The sequence below is a fragment of the Mus caroli genome, chromosome X (genome assembly GCF_900094665.2).
Source record: "Mus caroli chromosome X, CAROLI_EIJ_v1.1, whole genome shotgun sequence".
NCBI lineage: Eukaryota > Metazoa > Chordata > Mammalia > Rodentia > Muridae > Mus > Mus caroli.
In genome coordinates, this window is record NC_034589.1 from 154688919 (window position 1) to 154711167 (window position 22249).

Below are 22249 nucleotides of genomic sequence, written 5' to 3' on the forward strand. Positions count from 1 at the left end.
CAGAGAGAGAGAGAGAGAGAGAGAGAGAGAGAGAGAGAGAGAGAGAGAGAGAGAGAGAATGTGAACTTTAGGATGACAAGAAGTGATATCTAGCACATCCTACCATATTTTGGTTGCTGTTCTGGAAAAAGTCCTGATGAAAGTGTTATGACCAGAAAAATAAGAACTATGCCCTTGTTTGTTTGTCCCCCTACCCTAGGGTTTTTGCTTGTTTGATTTTGAGACAGGGTCTCATATATCACAGGCTGGGCTCAAAGTCACTATGTTTTGGAGGATAACCTTGAATGTTTAAACCTCTTGTTTCCATCTCTTACAAGTACTGGGATTACCATACCTAGTTTATTTGGTACAGGGGTCCAGGATTTCAATATGTTAGGCACTCTACTGATTCAATTAGCATCCTAGCCCGAGATCTTTCAGTTTTGTGCCTGCCTATGACTTTTGTGAGTACCAGAAATACAAACACAACTAGGAAAAGATACAAGGCTGAGGCACACACACACATACACACGAAAGAACGCTATCTGGAAGGAGTGCTTTGTGGGGGACAGATAGCAAAACTGTCATGACCAAATGCTACTTACCAGAACACTGCAGACCATTGCCCTTATATCCCTGCTTGCATTTGCACTTGAAGGATCCTCGGGTATTGAGGCAATTGGCATGGGGGCTGCACGTATGGGTATTCAGAGCACACTCATTTATATCTGAAAAGGGGGAACATTCCAGTGAACAACTTTATGATAAAAGGGCTTGTTGAAGGAGTAGCCTTTTCACCTGAGCAACTTCAAGGCCAACCACTCAACACTTCAGCAAACTAAGTGCTGCCTGAGAGCAGAGAGGTGTTCAAAACCTGAGGCCCTTTGGCCAAGAGCCCTGGCTTTGCCTGGTGCCTGCCTGGTATGTAGGGAGGGTGCCTGCAGCTCACCTCCCCCAGTGCAACTTCACTGCTTGCTCATTATTAATGTGATTGAAATCAGCTATGGTGTTTGGAGTTTCTCAATTTCCCTTACACCCACATAATTGGGAACTAAATAACAGTATCAGAAAATAAATGCTAAATTTTGGATTGGTTTGAATTTCATCCATGTAATCTGAAAATAAGGAACAATATCAGAAAACAAATTCTAATTTTGGCTTGAAACTCCTCACAAACAAAAGACAGGATCAGCCAGGAATCGCTGCTATTGTCTGAATTCATAGGCACGGGCATTTTGTTCAGAACCTGTCAGGGGAAAGGGTCAGGCTGGTTTGAGCTCGTCTGCTGGATTTAGAGGTGGAAAACTGGCCAGGTTCCACTCAGGTGGGAGCTTCAAGCACTCTACTCTCCAGCCTATGCCCTGTCTATGCTTTTGTAGCTATAAGGACACAAACCAGTGTATTGTTTTGAGTTCAGTCACAAAAGACGCTCTGATGCTAGTATTAACCGCTGTTAGTACATCAGAGATTTGCTTTCTTGGGAAGCTGTGTACATTCCCAATCTGTTGTGGAGGGGAGCGTCCTTATAGGGGCAGGGATCTGGGCAACATCGCACTGCTGTCATTTGATTGCCCAGCTGGCTGGATTGACAGGACAGGGTGGGCTCTAAGCTTATGCCGAACATGAATTTTGTGTGCCTAGTTAAGATAGTGTTCATATCTAAGAAGATTTGAGGGAATAGCTGTGAAGGTCTCCCAAGATGGTTCAAAAACCAGCAATGGGGTGTTGTCCCAACATGATGATATAAGACATGTCCTAAGAAGCCCTAAGTACAGGATTGAAAGGATGATATTTTCTCCAACAGTTAGCTTTCCATGTCATGTCATACCTTTGTCACCTAAGTTATGCCAACGAATAGAGAGTTAGAGGCAGCCCAAATTTCTCTTCACTGTAGGACAGTCTATCAAGGGCAATGGGTATGTATATCTAACCTCACAAGCTCTCCGAGGCCTGGAATTCCTTCACTAAGAGATGAAAATGTTTTAAGATGAGACTAATAGCTGACTAATAGCAGTATTAGCACAGCGATGTTATTTGACACCTGAACTACAAAAGGGCTGAAAGCAGAAAGGAAAGAACATGCTCCCCTTCATATAATCTTCCTTTAAAAAATTGATGTGTGTGCCTATGTCTACAGCAGAGGCAAGGAGAGTATCCTCTTCTATGACTCTGCCTATTCTTTTTGAGGCAAAATCTCTCCTAGGGGCTCCTGTGTTCTTAGGTATGCTGGAAGCCAGCAGACCCCCCAGGGATCCTCCTGTTCCTCTTCTCTAGACCTGGGGTTCAGGTATCCTCTAAGAGTCTTTGCTTGTTACTTGTGTGCTTGGATGCGAATCCAGGTCCTTGTGATTGTAAGTACTGAGCCACCTCTCCAGTCTCCTTCATACATTTTTGTAAAGCCAATCCAATGAAAAATGTCAAGAACAGACCACTGAGATCTTCTTAATCTTGTAGCAAATATAAATACCTCGTTATTGCTTCCATTCATAGGTGTAGTTGGAGATAGAACTAGACATATAAAATAAACAAAAACTCATTACATTAAAAAAACAACCCTCACATAAGTAACCTCAAGATATTTGCCTCCATGATAGTATTATATTTATTTGTTTCCATCACTATGGATCTGGTTTCATAAATATTCTCACCGAAGTTACCTAAATGCCAGAAACATAATATCAATTTTTTTCCCTTTGTGTGTGTGTTGTGTCCAGGTGATCAGTATAGTAGATTGAATGAATATAAAAAAATGTCTGTAGAGAACACATGCAGGCTTGGAGGCAAGGGGAAAAGGCCACTGGATCTTTTTTTTTTTTTTAAGCTTTCCATCAATAAAATTTTATTCAACTTGTTATCAGATGTATAAATTAAAACAGCAAATGAGACAGGATTCTTTTCCAGTTGGCATTACAAGACAGCAGTGGCATCTTGGTATCGTGGCAGCCACACCCATCTGGCTGTCAGAATTGAAAGCACACCCCTGGAATTGCAGCTGCGGCTCATTGGATCTTACCTACACAATCATATCGGCGACCGATATATTTCAGTTCAAAACCAATGTGACATTTGCAGTAGTAGCTTCCAAATGTATTCACGCATCTTCGATTGGAAGGGCAGACTGCTTTGCTAGACGCACATTCATCGATATCTAGAATAGAGGAGTAGAAGTTGTCAGAGGTTGAGGGAAGAGTACTCTGACACATGTACCTGCACTGGTACCCACACAATGCCCAAGCACATGCTCAGTCTTCTTGCCTGGAAAACCAAGTGACTGTTGTCAAGGTCAAGTCTTCAGGAAGTATTCTAGATCTTCACCAGGCACACGCCCAGCTCTTTAGCTTACAGGTTCATATCAATTATGTCCAACTTTTCTTGGAGGTGTTAAATGGCCCTGGCTACAATGTCATTATTTGTTCCCCCTCCCCCATCTCTGACATGTATATTAGGTTGGCTTCAGTCTCACTGTGTAGCCACGGATGACCTTTGATTCCTCATCCTCCTGCCTCCATGTTCCTAGTGCTGGGATTACAGACCCTCATGCCTTGTTTATGTGGTGCTGGGGATGGAATGCCGGGCTGCATGCTTGCTAGGCATGCACCCTATCAACTGAATTGTATCCCCACTCCTTATATCTGCTCATGTATCAGGCTCCAGCTCTTTCTGGCTGAGTGTGTATCTGGCATGTGGTGGTCCCTATGCTTCATGCATGTGGTGAGTGACTATTTTCCCAAGGAACTAATTATATTATATAGCATACAATTTTTGAAAGTGCAGTCAGCCTCACTCTGAGCAACCTGAAAGAAATGAACATTTGAGATTTGCATTTTGTAAAAGTATTAAATAGCTCCTTCTAAGCTCCTGTAAGATTGACTCAAATCACCAAAAAAAAAAAAAAAAAAAAAGTAGTTGTGGAAGCACGCACCATTGTTTAAGTTGTTAGTCGATTATAACTGTGTAACAATGAAGCTTAAATCAATTATATAGGCATGTTACATTTCTCCGGGGTGAGTGATGTCACACCGGGGGCTGACAGCTAGGCTGAGCAATTTGCTAAGACTCAGGCATTGCTCTAACCTCCAGGTATCAAGTAGGTTGGACCTTGGGTTAAGCATGCAAGTTAATGCTGGCCTATTGTTTGCATTTCACAGGCCCCCATCCTCTCCCCCACCCCATGAGTGAATGCTAGGGATCTGGGGACACATGTATATATGGTGAGTACCTCAGTGACTGAGCTATCCTGCTGCACTTTTAAAATAACAAGTAAGTATTGATTTGAACAAAGTTAATCCCAGCACACGGGAAGCAAAGTCAGGCAGATATCTGTGACTTCAAGGCTAGTCTGGCTTACAGAGAGAGTTCCAGGACAGACAGGCAGGGCTGTTACACAGAGAAACCCTGTCTTGAAAATCAAACCAAACAACAATAACAACAAAGAAAAACAAACAAACAAAAAGACAGAGTTTAATATACATGCACGTTTTAAAAAGTGCTTCCTTGGCCTATGCAGCTGAGCTTACTTTACATATAAAATTCATCAAACTATATCCATTTAGGATAAATGAACACCCAGAATCCTGACTAAAGAACATTTCTATTACATTGAAGAGCTTGTTACATCACGCTTAGATTTTAAATCAAAGAAGATGACTTTTTTTTTTTTTTTTGTCTTCCAAGATTCTGGCCTCATTGGTTCTTCCCTATTGAGACTATTGTATTCACCCAATCTAAATGTTATATGTACTTGCTGAAATATGATTGTAAGGAATACGCAGTTACATGATTGAACATAACTCAAACTCACAAAAGTAACCAACATGCAAAAATGAGTGAAATGGTGTTTCAGCCACCAAGGGGGCTGTGCCACTCAGCCCTCAAAGGTCCCATTGCTGCCATAGGCTGCCTGCTAGACTTGTTCCTGGGTCCTACTGTGAGGATTAGGGAGTCTCACCCTGGAGCAGCACCCCGTGAGGGAACAGCAGTGGTTGGTGGAGAGGTGACCCAAAATCCTTGCCTGAGGAGGAAAGCCAAGAGGCAGCTTTCCTCGGAGTTGTAGACTGAATGTGAAATGTCCTCCATAGGCTCAGGCCTTTGAACACTTGGTCTCTGGAGGAGGAGTCTTACCAGACGAAGGGAGTGACTAGGGGCGGGACTTGAAATCTCACTTCTCTGCTTTCTGAATGTGGATGTAATGTGACCATCTGCCTTGCCTTCCACTCCTGCTGCAACCCATCCTCCACTATGGTATTCTCTACATCCTCTCAAATTATAAGTCAAATAAACCCTTCCTCCCCCAAGTTCCTTCTTGTCAAAGCAATGAGAAAAGTAACAAGTACATACAGTTGGTCTCCCAGAGGTGTCCAGAGCTCATTGAACCTGCTCACCGAACTCACTCAGTGCTGGTCCCTGCTTTTTCCCGTGATACTTCCTAAGTGCTCAACCAGTGTTTCCTGGGACCATTTACTGAACCAACACGGCTTCTGTGGACTCACAAAGTAAGATGTGCAATAACACAAGAGAAAGGATGTTAAAGCTTTAGGCCACAGCTTGTACTAAATTTACAGCTATGAATGAACAGTTTATGTGTTTAATTGGTACTGATTTAATCTGCCCGTTTTGTCTAGCCAGAAATAGCAATGAACTTATAATTTTACTTTTTTTGAGACAAGGTGTCACTATGTATTTCTGGCTGACTTAGAACTCACTATGTAGGCCAAGCTGGCCTCGAATTCACAGAAGTCCGCTTGACCCTGCCTACTGTGTGCTGGATAATTTTTATAAAGACTTTTTTTTTGAGACAGAGTCTAAGGTAATCCAGACTAGCTTTGAACTTGCTGGGGAAGACCTTTGATCTCCCTGATGACCTCTGGTCTCCCTGCTGTTATCTGCTGAGTACCATGGTGACAGGTACATTCTACCACACCTGGTTTATAAGGTGGTGGGGATTGAGCCCAAGGGTTTGCAAATGCTAGGCAAACACTAACTATGCTCTAGCTCCATTCCCTAGAGCAGGTTTTTAAAGAGAATGTGAAAAAGCATTTAAAACACTGCCTAAATGTCGTGGGAGGCAGATACTATTTTCACTAAATTAATACTGGGAACAAAAAAGTAAACACAGGTTTTCCAGGAAAATGATAGCCAGGACTTGAAACAAATCCCCGTGGCTCATAAGATTGAATGGATGGTGTAGTGTTCGTCGCATGGTGATTGAAGTCAGATATGTGGTGGCAGTACAGTAAATAAAAAGAACCTTTTGTGCCCTGTTCATTCTGGCACTTGGCAGTATAGACTACTAGAAAACTGGGTTTCCTTTCTATCCCAAAGTATTTAGAGAGCACAAATGACTGAAGATATTTCATAGACAGAGATCAATACTTTGAAGAATTTACTGTATCTAGTCAACACAAGCCTAGTGGTGAATGAAAATGGAGTTCAGTGAAGAAAGGATGGAGGGGAATGGAGGGGTAATGGGAGGGAAATGGAGGGCTAATGGGAGGGAGATGGAGGGGAATAGAGGTGACACTTTCTGTTTTACCTAGGCATACTCTTCCATTTGGGCCCAGGCGGAGGCCAGAGGATGGACACACACACCGTGGTCCCTCCTCTGTGTCTTCACAGCCGTACTGGCAGTTTATTCTGGCACACGTCCTGGAGTCTGCAAAAGCAGTCAAAGATTAACCAAGAAAGTCTCTCCCAATTTGGTGATGTGAAATGTAATGAGTCTCAGGACAGGATTCACGGTCTGAGTCTCAAATAGAAACCCACGAGGAATCTGGCAGAAGCATTGTCCTGGTGACCTCTGGGAATCATTTCACTCACTCAAGGTCTATTTTGTTGACCAACACACTGCATTTGACCATCTCTAGGAAAACATACAGCTCTGACTGAACCCCATTCTCTCTCTCTCTCTCTCTCTCTCTTAAATTGAGACATTGTCTGATGTATCTCAGCTAGGCCTTGAACTCACTATATAGCCTTGCAACTTCTGATTCTCCATTTCCAACATTCTGAGATAACAATCATGTGACACCATATCTGGTTCATGCAACACCAAGGATTGAGCCCAGGGTGTGTATAAGCTAGGTGAGCATGGAACCAACTGGCCTCATCCTCAGCCCTTCTCTCATCTTTAAATGCACTCAGATTAATATGTCATGTGGCCAGTCTCTAGAGGATGGAAAGTAATTGCTGATATAGATTATCAATGTGAGCAGTTAGTGCAAAGGAGCGCTAGAGATCTTTGCACAAATGTGGAGACTCATTGAGAGTCACTCAAGCAACAAAGCCTGGTGTTTCAGGTACCTGTAATGATGTAGCAAATCCAGGTAGGTACTCCGTTCCACAAGAACTCTTCTGGCCCCCATTTTCACCATTGTTAAAATGTGTTTCTGACAATCCAGATACTTGCCTAGCTTCCCTTGCAGCAAAGACTAGCTACATGTCTCCTGGTGGCCAAAGGGGGGAAAAACAAGTTTATGGGAGGGACTGCAGATGGAGGTCAGGTGTTAGAGCGCTTGTCTAGCATGTGTGAGGTACACTGGTTTGATCCCTAGAGCCACACTGCAGGTCTCAGTTGTATTTCTACTGTGTACTTCAGCCTAGCTGGCCTGGAAATCTCTAGGCATTCTTCTATTTCTGCCTCACATCTTCCCACAGCGTTGTTGGGATTACAAACCCTTGTGCTATGTGTTTTACGAGGGTTCTAGAGATTAGAACTCAGGTCCTCATGCTGGCACTGCAGATACTTTTTTTTTTTCCTACTGAGCCATCTCTCAGCCCTCTTAATACTTCTTATATTCCAAGATCAGTGATCAAAACCATGATTTTGGTAAATAACATTCACCCACCTCACTAAAATGCTAGTCACCCAGATGGACCAAAGACAATAAAATGGGCCAGGAAGAAAAAAAATCAACACCCAAGAAAACTTTATATGTGGAGGCACAGATAATCCCGAGAGGTAAAGAAAGAGGGTACAGGGATGGAGACCTAAGGCAAGGAAACAAACACCTACTGATGGTTATATCATTCACTTCTTTTCTCTTTAGCTATCTTCTTTGAAACTTAATCACCAAAATTAGCTAGCTTTCCACTTGAGGAACAATATCGCTTTTGGTACGGAATGAGCTCCCCTGTAATGTGTTCAGAATCATCCATTAGTGTCGATGTTTTTAAGAAGTTTGAAGTAGCTGGGCATAGTGGCGCACGCCTTTAATCCCAGCACTTGGGAGGCAGAGGCAGGTGGATTTCTGAGTTCTAGGCCAGCCTGGTCTACAAAGTGAGTTCCAGGACAGCCAGGGCTACACAGAGAAACCCTGTCTCGGNAAAAAAAAAAAAAAAAAAAAAAAAGAAGTTTGAAGTGATCACTGTAAAAAGCCGTTGTACATCGTGGTGCGGAGCCTAGTGCGCACCACGATGTACAACGTCCACAAGCAGAGGGGGGGAATTTTGGGATAACACTGGAAATGTAAATGAAGAGAATACCTAATAAAAAAATTAAAAAAAAAAAGAAGTTTGAAGTGATCACTGTAAAAAGCCTAGATAACGGTCCTTGTTGGGGAAGCACAAGACCAGGAAGTTCTGGCCAAGTTCTAGTTGGTGCTAGTCACAAGGGTGCTGCAAAGAATTCAATAAACTATTATATTGTTTCATGTGGGTTTCTCCTTAATTTATATGAATAGAATATTTGAAAAAGACCCTGCAAATATGTATGTTATCTCTTAGGTTGTTTTGCTAAGGTAAGATCTGAGTAAATGATGATTTAGGGCTAAGACATAGAGGAACTAGGGGCACTACACATTACCTTCCAAAGCCCCAGATGGACTGGGCATCTGCATGATTGCAACCTTGGGAAGCTGGCCGAAGGCAGCAGGCTTGTGCTTTCTGGGAGCTGAGGGGCAGAAGAAGATGAGATGGCAAGAGAGGAGGGGAGGGGAAGGCAGGCAGGGAAGGTGGGTTTGCCTTTAAGCTGAAATACAACACTTAAAAAGCCTCTCCTCTCAAGAAATGAATGGCTGGAGATTCCCATCCTCCCCCAGGACATGGGGTTCATTATCACAGAAGGGCTTTTCTTTTCAGGAATGTGAGTCAGAATGCATTTCCAACGAGACACACTAATCTCTGGGAGTGGGGCAAGGGGCGTGAGAAAGGTAGTGGTGGGAAGGATTGATGTCCCTGGGATGGTGTAGAAATTTATCACCTCCCTTTAATCACCATGCCTAGTTTCATGATAAAATCCTACTTGTCTCCACATATACGTAAGTAGAGATATGTAATTGATTTTCCCTAATGAGTCGCCCCCCCCCATTTATAAAGTGAGTGTCTAGAAGAAACGAATCCATAGAGACAGAAAGCAGATTTATAGCTATTGAGGGCAATAGGGAGTTGCTGTTATTGGTTAAAGTTTTTTTCCTTTTAGTATGTTTTATTTATTTTTTATATTTTTTATTTTTTTTGTTTTTCGAGACAGGGTTTCTCTGTGTAGCCCTGGCTGTCCTGGAACTCACCCTGTAGACCAGGCTGTCCTCGAACTCAGAAATCCACCTGCCTCTGCCCTGGGATTAAGGTGTGCGCCACCATGCCCAGCTAGTATGTTTTGTGTGTGTGTGTGTAGTGAGAGGGAGAGAGAGAGAGAGAGAGAGAGAGAGCACATGAGCACATGTGTGTGAGCATATGGTTACATGGGTGCCACAGCACACATGTGGGGGTCAGAGGACACCTTTCAGAAGTTGATTCTTGCTTTCTGCTGTGTTAAGCCATGGTCTCTCTTGTTGCCTGCTGTTACACTGTGTAAGCCATGGACTTCGTGCCCAGTTCCATGCATGTACCTCTCACATTGAGGTAAGAGTGCTGGAAATTACAACTGAGAGCCAGGAATTTTGTGGGTTCCAGGCATCAATCTCAGGTCATCAGGCTTGATGATGGAGGTGGTTGCTGAACAATGTGAAGGTAGCAGGTTTGCTCACTTTTAAATGGCTAAAATGGTAATATTTTTTAAAAAAGATTTATTTATTTTATGTAAGTACAATATAGCTGTCTTTAGAGACACCAGAAGAGGGTGTCAGATCTCATTATAGATGGTTGTGAGCCACCATGTTGTTGCTGGAAATTGAACTTAGGACCTTCGGAGGAGCAGTCAGTGCTCTTAACCACTGAGCCATCTTTCCAGCCCCTAAAATGGTAAATTTTACGTTATGTACATCTTAACCATAATTTTAAAAAGTGCCCAAAGATGTTTAGCTTACGGTTATGTAAAAGACTTTTTTTGAGGCAGAGTCTCATGTATCCCCATGTTGATTTCCAGTTTGACTTTGAAATAACTTATCCTCCTGCCTCCACCTCCTGAATGCTGGCATTACAGGCATGTATTATTGTGCCATGTTTACATGATTCTGGGCCTCAAACCCAGAGATTTTTTCTTCATGCTAGGCAAGCACTCTACCAACTGAGACACATCCTCAACCCTATATGTTGGGAATTGGTTCTGATGCTTTGTCTTAATTTGGCTTTCAAAAGCCAAGCTTCCAGAAACTGAGAGTCCCTGTCCTCGGTTGGCTTTGAATGGTAATAAAGAATTGCACTACAGCCAATGGCTGGGCAGGAAGACAGAGGCAGGACTTTTGGATTGAGCTGGCAAGGGACTGAGGGGAAGAGAGACAGGAGGATCACCATGACCAGGGGTGGGTGTGGGTGGTTTTTTTTTTTTTTTTGAGAAAGGGTTTCACTGTGGAGTCCTGTCCTAGAACTCACTATGTAGATGAGACTGGCCTCAAACTCACAGAGATCCATTTGCTTCTACCTCCTGAATGCTAGGATTAAAGACTTGCTTCACCACACTAGGATAACACAAGATATATTTTTAAATTTTATTTTTACTCTTTATATTGTTTGGTTTTGTTTGTTTATTTATTATTATTTTTTTAAGAGACAGGTTTCTTTTTGAATCGCTGGTTGTCCTGGAACTGGCTCTGTAGACCAGGCTGGCCTTGAATTCGCAGAGATCCTCCTGCCTCTGCTTCCCGAGTGCTGGGGTGAAAGCCATGTACCACCACTCAGCTTGATATGTTTTTAAAAGTTACCCAAGCAAGTCTTTCCCCAGGCATCAAATACCAAAACGCAAGCCTTCAGCATTGAGTGGCTGCTGAAACTTACTTGAACATGTAGCATCTGGTAGAAGCATGTGGCCGCTGAGGCAAAAGCATTTGTAGCTACCATGTGTATTCACACATCTGTGCTGGCATGGCCGGGGTTTGACTCCACACTCATTCACATCTTCAGGGCCAGGCAGAAAAGAGAGAAATGTTAATGGAGTCAGAAAATACCCATGTGGGAGAGGCTAGATGCCATTTTGGGGAAGGGCATAGAGTCACCTGTGCTGAACCACTTGGAGAGATTGGTGAGGATGTGGAGCAAATAGGAGTATTGGAGGGAATGGATGTTCCTACAGGTACTTTGCACACACGCACACACACACACACACACACACACACACACACGCTAAAGGGATCATAATAATACATGTATTAGTTGGAGTGATTCAAACACATCCCAGCAGGATGGGTATGTGGTGAGTATGTTGTACAGCAGTTAAATAGAAGAAACTATACTTATAGGCAACAAAGGATGATTCTAACAAACAGATATTAAGTAGAATAAGATGGATATATCCATTGCACACATACTGCAATAGATGAAGTAAAGTCAAGATAAGCTTTTCTCTCCTATCTATCTATCTATCTATCTATCTATCTATCTATCTATCTATCCATTCTCACATTGTAGCTCAGGCTGGCTTTGAACTTAAGGCAGCCCTTATGCTTTATCCTCTGCAGTGCTAAGGATCACAGGCATATGCCACCCACCATCCATGGCTATGCTTTTCTTGTTGAGGAAAGAAATGCTTAAATAGGTGGGAGGCGGGGACTGTTGAGATTCTGCTTTTTTTGATCTGGGCTCCAATTATAAAAGTGCTGTGGCAATTCATCAAGTTGTATAATTTTATTAAAATATTTCATTCTTACTATTAGTGTGTGTGTGTGTGTGTGTGATATGTGTAAAAGTATAGGTGTCATAGTGTGTGTGGAGGTCAGAGAATAACTTTAAAGTGTTCTTTCAATGTGAGTCCCAGGGTTTAAACTCAAGCTGATAGGCTTGTGCAGCAAGTATGTTTGCCTGCTGAGCCAACTCACTGACCTAAGTTATACATTTTTAATATACATATATTTATATATGCTGCTACTTTAATGAAGAGTCAGAAACATACAATTTGAGTATTTCTGCCTTTACTACTTCCCAAGCAGCTCATGACAGCAGCATTGTTGTGATTTGGGGTGGCTCCAGGTCGAAGCCCATCCTCTTAGCTAATAACCATTCTATAAAGAACCTCGATAGGCACTTGGTTGCAGCATACTTAATTGCATGTGCAGGTGTTCATGGTGTGATTACAAGGCTATGTGTACTGATCAACCCTAAATGAATAAGCGGCAAAACAGAAATGTGTAAGGCATAAAAACCTAGGGTGAAAAGTTCTCAGTGCCATGGTTGTGGTTAATTGGCATGTTCAAGGGTATCTTTCCTTCCTTCCTTCCTTCCTTCCTTCCTTCCTTCCTTCCTTCCTTCCTTCCTTCCTTTCTTTCTTTCTTTCTTTCTTTCTTTCTTTCTTTCTTTCTTTCTTTCTTTCTTTCTTTCTTTCTTTCTGTGATTTGTTGTATATTTTGGCAAAAAATAACACATTAAGAATAAATAATGTTTCTTTTAAAACAAGAAAATGATAAAGTAGGTGGGCTACAGGATATGGATCAGTTGGACGTGTGCTCACCATGCAGAAAGTCATGAGTTCAATACCCAGTGCCTCAAAAGCAGGCATGGTGGTGCAAGACTGTAATATTAGCACTCAGGAGGTGGATGCAGGGGGAATCAGGAGGTAGATACAAGGGTGAATAAGGAATTAAAGGTCGCCCTTAGCCTGAGATAAATGAAACCCTGTGTCAAAAAGGAGAAAAGATGCAGGAGAAAAAAATTGTTAAAAGATATTGTGATAAAAGGATGTGACTTGTCTTTGGAAATATGATTGAGGACGACATGGATTAAGTCCCGCAGGAAAGACATAGAAAGGAGAAAGGTACCCAGTTCCACGGAAGAGAAGCCATTCTGAACAGCAGTGGCAGAGTGTGTCCTTGAAAGGTGAAACAGTAGCTGTTCCTGCCTTTGGAAGGTTCGGTGTATATGCAGACTGTTTTTAACACCTGACATTTCCTTCTCTGTTGCCTGTTCCCTCAACCCTATCATCTCCCTCACACACTTCAACCACCTTATTTTTTTTAAACATGTGCTAATTTTATTATATTTTGCAGGTGTGTGTGTGTGTGTACATCTGTGTGCACATGAGGGCAAGTGTGCCTCTCATATACCATCTCACTGGCTCCAATCCCTATGCTCTTTTAAGGTGGGGACTGAAATATGGTGACTGGACATAATGGAAAACCCAGGGTACTCCATCCCTTGGCTTTAAGCCAGAGGTGACTCACTCATGTCTTAAGAGGATTTTTGGGAAACACATTAGCTCAGGCCCATTGCCACGAATCGTCTTTGATCAGGCTGCCATGGGGCAGGCAGGCTGCGGGGGGTGTTGGGTGGAGAGAGACAACCTCCAAACTTGAGCCAACTGGACCATTCTCTTAATGTTAATATTTTACTGGCATTTGATAACTAGGTCCCCTAGTCAGAAGGGCTCCAGAAAGGATCTGAGGAAAAAGAAGCACCTGGCCTGAAAGTTCTACCAAGACATCTCACTGATGAACCTGTGGTTCTCAGTGTTTGCTTGGTGTGCATGTTTGTGTGGGCTTGTGCACATGAGTATGAATAAGGAGGTCAGGTGTCTTTCCCAGGTTGCTGGAGACAGGAAGAGGGGGCCCAGCTATTAGGCTAGGCTTGGTAGCCAGTGAGTTCCACATCACCATTCTTTATTACCATGCCCAGCTAGTTTAATATATGGGTACTAGGATTGAACCTTTTAACTGCTGAGCCATCACTATGTCTCCCTGGAAATGTCTCACGAGAGAAGGTAAATGTGATTGGCTGATGGTGCTCAACTTTATTGTAAGGCTAGGGGCACTTTCTTAATTTGTGTGGCTTTCTTCATGCAGGGGTTGCTCAACCTCTCTTGACATTTGAGTCCATATCTTTCCTCTATATAGGGGCTGGCCTGGATTGTGGAGTATTTAGGAGAAGGGATGGTATTTGTTCAATAGATACCAGTAGCAACCCTCCCCTAACTGTGACAACTCAAAATGTGTCTAGACATTGCCAGACACCCCAGAATGACAAAATCACCCTAGTTGAAACATCTAGTCTACAGCCAAGACCAAGGTGGCCTCTTTTCCTCCCAAAGTATTTTAGTTTGTTTGTATGTTAGTTTGTTTGTTTGTTAGTTTTGAGACAGGATTTCTTGTATCTCAGGAACCTGCTATGTAGCCAAGAATGAATCTTAAATCCTACTGCTCCTACTGTTCAAGGACTAGGTTTGCAGGAATTTGACAACATGTTCTGTTTATTTCATATTAGGGATCGAATCCAGGGTATTGTGCATGCTAGGCAAATACTTTATTAACTGATATCCAGCTTCAGCATTCGAGGTATTTTTTGTTTACTATACTTTTCACAGTCTTTCAGTATCAATGTCTATTGCCATTTGGATCAAGCTATTTTTGTTGGTATAGGGCACTTTGGGGTATTGTAAAGTGTTGTAATGGTTTAAATAGGAATGGCCTCCATAGGCTCATGTATTTGAATGCTTGGTCATTAGGAAGTGGCACTACTAGGAGGTGTGCCTTTGTTGGAGTAGTTGTGGCCTTCTTGGAGAAAATGTGTCACTTGGGATGGGCTTTGGGGTTTTCAAATGCTCAAGCCTGGTCCAGTGACTCTTTTTCTTCCTGTTCCCTGCTAATCTGAATGTAGAACTCTCAGGTACCTCACCAGTACCATGCCTGCCTGGATGCTGCCATGTTTCCCACCTTGAAGATAATGGACTAAACCTCTGAACTATAAGCCATCACCACTTAAATGTTTTCCTTTATAAAAGTTTCTGTGATCACGGTGTTTCTTCACTGCAATAGAAACCCTAAGGTAGGTATTTAGCCAGTAGATGCCAGCATCACATCTTTCAAATGTCTTTCAAAAGTGCCAGATGACCCGGGGGATGGGTCCCAAGTTTGGGAACTAAAAATAAAAGATTCCTAGTTAAGTTTGAATTTTAGAAATGAAACTAGTATGTTTTAGCATGTACACATCCCATACTGTATTACTATATAAATAGACAATATAGTTATCATTTATCTGAAAGGTAAATCAAATAGACATTATACATTAGCTAACAACTCTTTCTCTCTCTGGAAGACAAAGAGTTTTTGTTCGAGACAGTCTCAGATAGCCTAGGCTGTTCTTTAGCAAATAATAGAGGCAGATCTCAAATCTTGATCTTCCTGCCTCTACCTCTCATGTGCTGGGATTATAGTCATGTGCCACCATCTCTGGCCAATGTTAAAGATATTAAATAAATCCTTAATTGTCATCAGATAACTAGCCTAAGACAAATACCATAAATTTTCCTTTGAAGTATATCATATACATTGGGTGGTGTAGCCCATACATATAATCTAAACACTCAGAAGGTGGTGTCAGGAGGATCAGAATTTCAAGGTCCATCTTGGGCTACATTGCAAACTGGGACATATGAGATTGTCTCAAAGCAAAACAGACCAGTGTGGTGTTACACACATTGAATCCCATCACCCAGGAGGCAGAAGCAGGCATATCTGCTTCTGTGTGTGAATATCTGTGAGTTCAAGGCCATCCTGTTTTACAGAGTGACAACTAGGACAGCTAGAGCTACATAGTAAGACCCTATCTCAGAAACAAAGTCAAAACTTCTCAGAAATGTATATGTTGGGTAAAAAGACACATTATTCATCGATTCCAAGATTTAGATATTTATCTAAGCCCAAATCACTCTAGAAGAACTGGCTGTTGAGCAGATATGAGAAGAATGTTTGATTTAGCATTGTTTGCAGAGTCGAGGGAGTGGAAACAATGGACATGGTAATGGTAGGAAAGCATAAGTTTCATAAAAGATAAATATCTTCACACTAAGGACTGAGATGTGGCCTTAAGGAGTGTGAGCTCTGTGCATACTGACAGGTAAGGATATCCATGAGAAATACTGATACTTGTAGGGTCATTGAAAAGGGCTCTGAAGATCTAGAGCAGTGCTTCTCAACCTTCCTAATGCTGTGACCCTTAATCTAGTTCCTCATGTTGTGGTGACCTCCAACTATAACATTTTGTTTTTACTTGGTATCTGTAATTTTGCTACTGTTTTGAATCATTATGCAAATATCTGATATACAGGTATCCAGTGTGTGATCCCATATGAATGGATCATTTGACATCCTAAATGGGTCTCTGCTCCACTCACTGATCTACAGCAAACTGTTAACTATGGTTCTAATAAAGGTTAAGGGTGGAGTCTCTCCTTGAGGTCCTTCCCCCCAGTTGAGACTGGGTTTCCTGTATCCTAGGCTGTTTTAAAAATTGGCATGTAGCCCCGATGACCTTGAACTTTTTTTGATCCTCCTGTCTCCACTTTTCAAGTGCTAGGGTTACAGGTGTGTGTTATCATGCCTGATTTATAGAATGCTGGGAATTGAACCCACGGCTTTGCTCATGCTGGAGAAACACTCTACCAAGTGAGTTACATCACTAGTCCATCCTTTTTTACTTTTAAATTCTCATTCATTGCTGTTCTTTTTTTTTAAATAAAGGATGTGTATTATTTAGATAATCTCAAAAACAATAGTTATTTTAAGTGAGTATCCTTATTGTGTAATTTAAAAACAAAAACAAAAACAAAAAAACCCAGAAGTTTTACATGTATCAAGTACAGATTGGTCAAAAACTCTCATCTTGAAACCTTGTTCAAGATTTGACAATCAACATCTAAGAAACCTCCAGTGCTGTTGTTCCTCCCTGACCTCATTGAAGTGGAGTCATCCCAGGGTCCTGGTGGTGTACTGACCTTGACTGCAGGTCTTCCCGGTGTATCCTGGAAAGCATCTACATTTATTCGGTCCCACACACTCACCGAACTTGCACCCGGGCTCACACATAGCTGTGAAAGGGAAAGAGATCCTGATGATATAGTTGGCACACTGACAGGCTGCACAGGCGGATTGTCCTTCAATGTGGCAGAGAACTCTTTGGAGATGGACTGAGAATAGATATCCTCTTTACTCTGGGTTCATCTTTTCCAACACTGGGAAGGGATTGCCTTGTGAACAAAACCAGCCCTCATACCCACAAAGCAATGAATATCAGTGCATTGGACTTATTTACTTAGCACGGCCATGCCTCCAATGTCATAAAGCCCCTCGGACCACACAACCTATCACTTCTGCATGTCAACCCAAAACATTACTAAAGAAGAGCATTCAAGCGGAAGACATCAGAGTAACATGGGCAAATTCTAAGGTCCCTCCATTTCTTTCTGACACTTGTTTCTTCTTATCTCTTATTTCCTTTTTGGTATGTATATGTGTGTGTTCACATGTGTGTGGGTATGAATACACATGTACTTTAATGTGAAAGCCAGGGAACAACCTTTTGTGTCATTCTTCAGATGGTATCTATTTGTTTAAAAAATGTATTTATTTGTATTCAGGGGCAGGGGATGCATGTGCCATGACATTCATGTGGAGGTCCAAAGACAACTTGCAGCAGATGGTGTTCTCTTCTTCTACAATGTGGGTCCTGGGGAGCAAACTCAGGTCATCGGACTTGACTGCAAGGGCCTTTACCCAATGAGTCATCTTTCTGTCCTTCTCCCCCAATCTTGTTTTCTGAGACAGAGTCTCTCACTGGCCTTTAAGGATAGCAGGTTGACTCTGCCTCTCCAGGGCCAGGATTACAAACATGCTCAAGCACACCTGGATTGCTCGCTTGCTTATCTATCTATCTATCTATCTATCTATCTATCTATCTATCTATCTATTTATATGGATTCTGTGGATCAAATTTAGCTCCTCATGCCTATGTGGGAAGCACTTTACTAACAGAGCTACCACCCCACGTACTAATTTTCTTTGGAATCATCAAGGTCCTTTTAGTGTTGTTTGCTACCATTAAATTTGAAGAGCTCGCTCTGATGGGCACTCAAACCTTGCTGCTGATGGTGATCACAGAAACATACCATAGATGGGGTTTGTTCTTCTGTTATTGACTTTTGTATCCTGAGGCATGGCATGAAGTAGGCATTCAATAAATCTTCAGTGGATTCAAAGGATAGGTTAAAGCAAGGGAGCTAGCATGTTGAGCCAGAATTGGGGATGAGGGAAAAAAATGATGGAAGATCATGGCAGGTTTGATGCAGACTCACCGGAAGGGAATGAACAAAATGACTGAGACAACTCCTGTCTATTACAATGTTTTCTAGGTCGTCAGATAATCACTCAAAATTCATTTTTTTCTCCTGCCATGTTGTATATAGTGTTGTGAATATGCCACCAATGAGAAAATAGATGCATCACATGCACATATACGCCACACACAAATACTTGCTATGTGTGCAAATATATTGTGGTGCTAGGTATTGGGCCCAGGAACCTTGTGCACGTTAGTCAAATGGTCTAGCACTGAGCTACATTCCTAACCCTTGGTTTTGTTTTTGTTTTGGGACAGACTCTTTCTATGTAGCCTAGGCTGATCTTGAGCTCATGGTCTTCTTACTTCTGCTTCTCTATTAATGCTGGGATTAGAGGTGTGTGCCACTATGCCTGGAACATATTTTTTTTCCTACAGTGAGTAAAGCAATAGGCCTAGAAATTGTAACAGGGAAACATGTTAGTTCTGAACAAGTCATAACTAAGAAGGTAGGGAGAGGAGGAAAAATCTTTCCCAGCAAAAAATTTTCCACTTTCAAAGACTAAAGAGATGGAATTTAATTTTCAGTGTCTCCTTTGTTATGAATATGGGCTTGGTGATGCAGCTTTAAGTTCAGATGTTGGAAAAATAAATCTTTGATTTTTTTTTTAAATTCCAAAGACCTGTGATTGCTCCCTGGAAGCTAATTTCCAGTGTGATTCAGACAGGAAAGCCTAGGGTGAATGCCAGATAGCACACGGGAGAAATAGTGAGTAATATCCTTGCTCTAAGGTCGAAGCTTCAGAAAGATGTTTTCAATTTACAGTGACTTTGGATCTGTGACCAGAGCAGCCAATCCAGCAAAGGGAAATTCAGTTTGTGTCTAAAAGAGCCAGAGGCTGAGGCACACTTTGCACCAAGTTAAACCCACATTTCCACCCCTCCCAACCCCTAGTTCTCCCCCAGTCTCCATGGTCTGCAGTTTTTCATTATGGATTTGTCCTTGGACAGCACTTCATTCCTTGTCAATAGAGTGCCATATATTTTGAGGTTAATGATACAGACTTGATCGGACTTCACTGCTGAGAAAGATTTAGACGGGGGCAGAAGCAAAGACTGGGGGTAGAGGTCCACTGTGCATGGGTTCAGGTCGCTGAGAGAAACAAAGATTGAAGAGTAGATTAAAGAGAAGGCATGTGTGGACTGGGAGCTCCCAGCCAGGGTTTGGTATTGCTTGTTGGGGCAGGTCGAGGTGTGTTTTTCTTATTGCGCAGGCTGAACTCTGGTTTAGGACTAAGAAACCCCACAGGAGGGGAGTGGCTATCTTTGTTATTTGTGCTTTTAGGAACCTATGACCTTGCTGGCAAGAAGGAACATGCAGGTGCTAGGGACGTAGCTTTGTAAGGAGAGTGCTTGTCTAGAATGCAGAAAGCCTTGGGTTTGGTCCCTAGGACTACATACAGTGGGCATGGTGGCTGGCAAGTGGTTGAGATTCTAGCATTAAGCCGAACGATCAGGAGTTTAAGATTGTTTTCAGTTACACAGAGAGTTTAAGGCCAGTCTGGAGTACATGGAACTCTGTTTGGGGAAAAAAAAACCCAGATTCAATAAAATATATGTATATTTAGATCTAAAAGTTTTTGCAAATATTACAAATTAAAACTCAAATATTCAACAAAAGCAATGGTTGCTAAACATCTTTAGCTCCCAGCATGTACGTATTGACTATTTTCCTTACACTCTCCCAGTGGGTCTTAAATTTAACCTTTTGCTTTACGTTCCTTCGTGCCTTTGACACATATGCTGCGAGATCACTGGGACTGTGATAGGCTGTACAGACTGTGGCCAAACTACCCTGATCTAGTTGAAGAACCGCCCTTGCAGAAAGCCAAAGCTCACTCTCATTTACTCCCCAGCTGTATGCCAGGTCTGACCAAGTTTTATGGCAGTAAGTGTTGAGGTTCGTGAGACTGTAAGAAATTATAAGTCACATGTCTCCCGTGACTTTTACCCATTTCCACCTGACTGCCTCCAAAGAAGAATGTTTGTCTAGGTAAAGAACAAAGCTTATTGCTCCCGACACCTGGTGCTTTGAAGGACAGACATGTGACAAGAGTCATTCATTGGTCCTTCCTGAATCAATGGTAATTTATTCATGTGCGGTATTTTTTTTTCTCTGTGCAACAGGCAGTAAGAACACGTTTTAGTACCTCCACTCTGGACCTTCTGAGGGTCAGTGCCCTCTCCATGTTCCAAACAAGGAAACAGAGCCTTAGTGAACCTCACTACCTTCTCCAAGGTCACCCACATCAGTCTAACATCCGATGCCTTTGATCATAAGGCATCCAATTAGAAGGATAGCTGCATGCTTAGCAAGCATTCTACCAACTGAGGTACATCTAGGTGCCCTTTTAATTGGTACAGGTGTCCAAGTGATGCTCTATCTTCCTGTGACTGGATGGACAGTGATGATCTTCATTAAAAAAAAAAAAAAAACAAAACTCAACATCCTCGTCATACCACTACAAAGAAGCTCTGCTCGCTGAAAGCTCTGACTAACAGGGACTGTGTGGAAACACTATCCGTGCCTTCTGTTGTTTCATGGACTTCAGACACCAAGTTTTGTCCTCCCCTATGGTCAATCTCCATCTTTTAAAATCTTGTAAATTGTTTTGACAAATGTATGCATGTGTCCAATGTATTTTGTTCATATTCAGCTCTCACTATACCTCCTTTTATCTCCCTCCCAGGCCTTCTCAAACCCTTTTTCTTCCCAACAAGCCCTCCTCCTATTTTCACATCTTTTGCCTTTTTAGACCCTGTGGTGATTTGAATCAGCATAGCCCTCCCCATTGACTCATATATTAGGATGCTTGGTCATCAAGGAGTGGCACTACTTGAGAGGAATTGGGAGGTGTGGTCATATTGGAGGAAGTGTGTTACTAAGGTTATGCCATTAGATTTCAAAAGCCCAAACTTGGTCCAATGTCTCTCTCTTCCCACTGCCTGCCGGCCTGTATGCATTACTCTCAATTATGTTACCAGCATCATATCTATCTGTAGAGCACGCTGCCATGCTCTCTACCATGATGATAATGGACTAAACTATTGAAACTGTAAGCCAGCCCCAATTAAATGCTTTCTTTTTAATAAGAGTTGCCATGGTCATGGTGTCTCTTCACAGGAATAGAACAGTAACTATGACAGATTCAGTGAGTTTAACTAAGATGTTTGCCTAGATGTAGATAGTTATGGGGATACTAACTGGGGCATGGGAAAATTACCCGTGGGTACCTTACTGAAAAATAATGACTTCCACCATCCAAGCAGCTATTAATCTAGTTACTTGGGGGCTAGAACAGAGGGGTTTGGGTCATGGATAGGCCCATGAGGAGACACTTCTAAAATAGCAGTTTAATGCATTTATGGAACATTTGGGCATGTCTTTATCCCACTTAACCTACAAGGAACTTAGGATCAGGATATTTGATACCTGCTGGGGAGAGAGAGAGAGAGAGAGAGAGAGAGAGAGAGAGAGAGAGAGAGCGCGCGCGCGCGCGCGCGCGCGCGCGCGCGCAGATTTCTACCCCGAGGCAATGAACTTTATTCAGGACAACATTGCCAGCTGCCTTGGGGAAATGCAGGTTTCCAGGCTCTCTAGCACATAGAGATTAATACAATACATCTCAGTTCCAAAAAATCCTCTGGAAATTATAAGAGGTCTTTCAGTAAACACCTAACACAGTGTCCAAGGAAAACTCTGTTTTCTTAGTCTGTAATCTGCAAAAAATAATGAAAAAGCAACAACACCTTTGCATTACCTGCATGTGTTTCTTTTTTTCTTTCTTTTTCTTTTTTTTTT

General features: G+C 42.2%; 1 protein-coding gene across 4 annotated transcripts in view; it reads right to left on the reverse strand.

Moving 5' to 3' along the window:
* Positions 1 to 22249, reverse strand: part of Egfl6 (EGF like domain multiple 6) — a 60276-nt gene that overhangs the window by 21735 nt on the left and 16292 nt on the right. For 2 of the 4 annotated variants that reach the window (XM_021153528.2, XM_021153527.2), the window contains exons 3-7: positions 17048 to 17140; positions 11128 to 11247; positions 6512 to 6631; positions 2993 to 3127; positions 585 to 707 (exon numbers count right to left, since the gene is read on the reverse strand). In XM_021153528.2, the coding sequence (XP_021009187.1) occupies positions 585 to 707; positions 2993 to 3127; positions 6512 to 6631; positions 11128 to 11247; positions 17048 to 17140 (591 nt within the window). The remainder of the gene's footprint in view (positions 1 to 584; positions 708 to 2992; positions 3128 to 6511; positions 6632 to 11127; positions 11248 to 17047; positions 17141 to 22249) is intronic. The other 2 variants (XM_021153529.2, XM_029472967.1) reach the window with 2 other exon arrangements.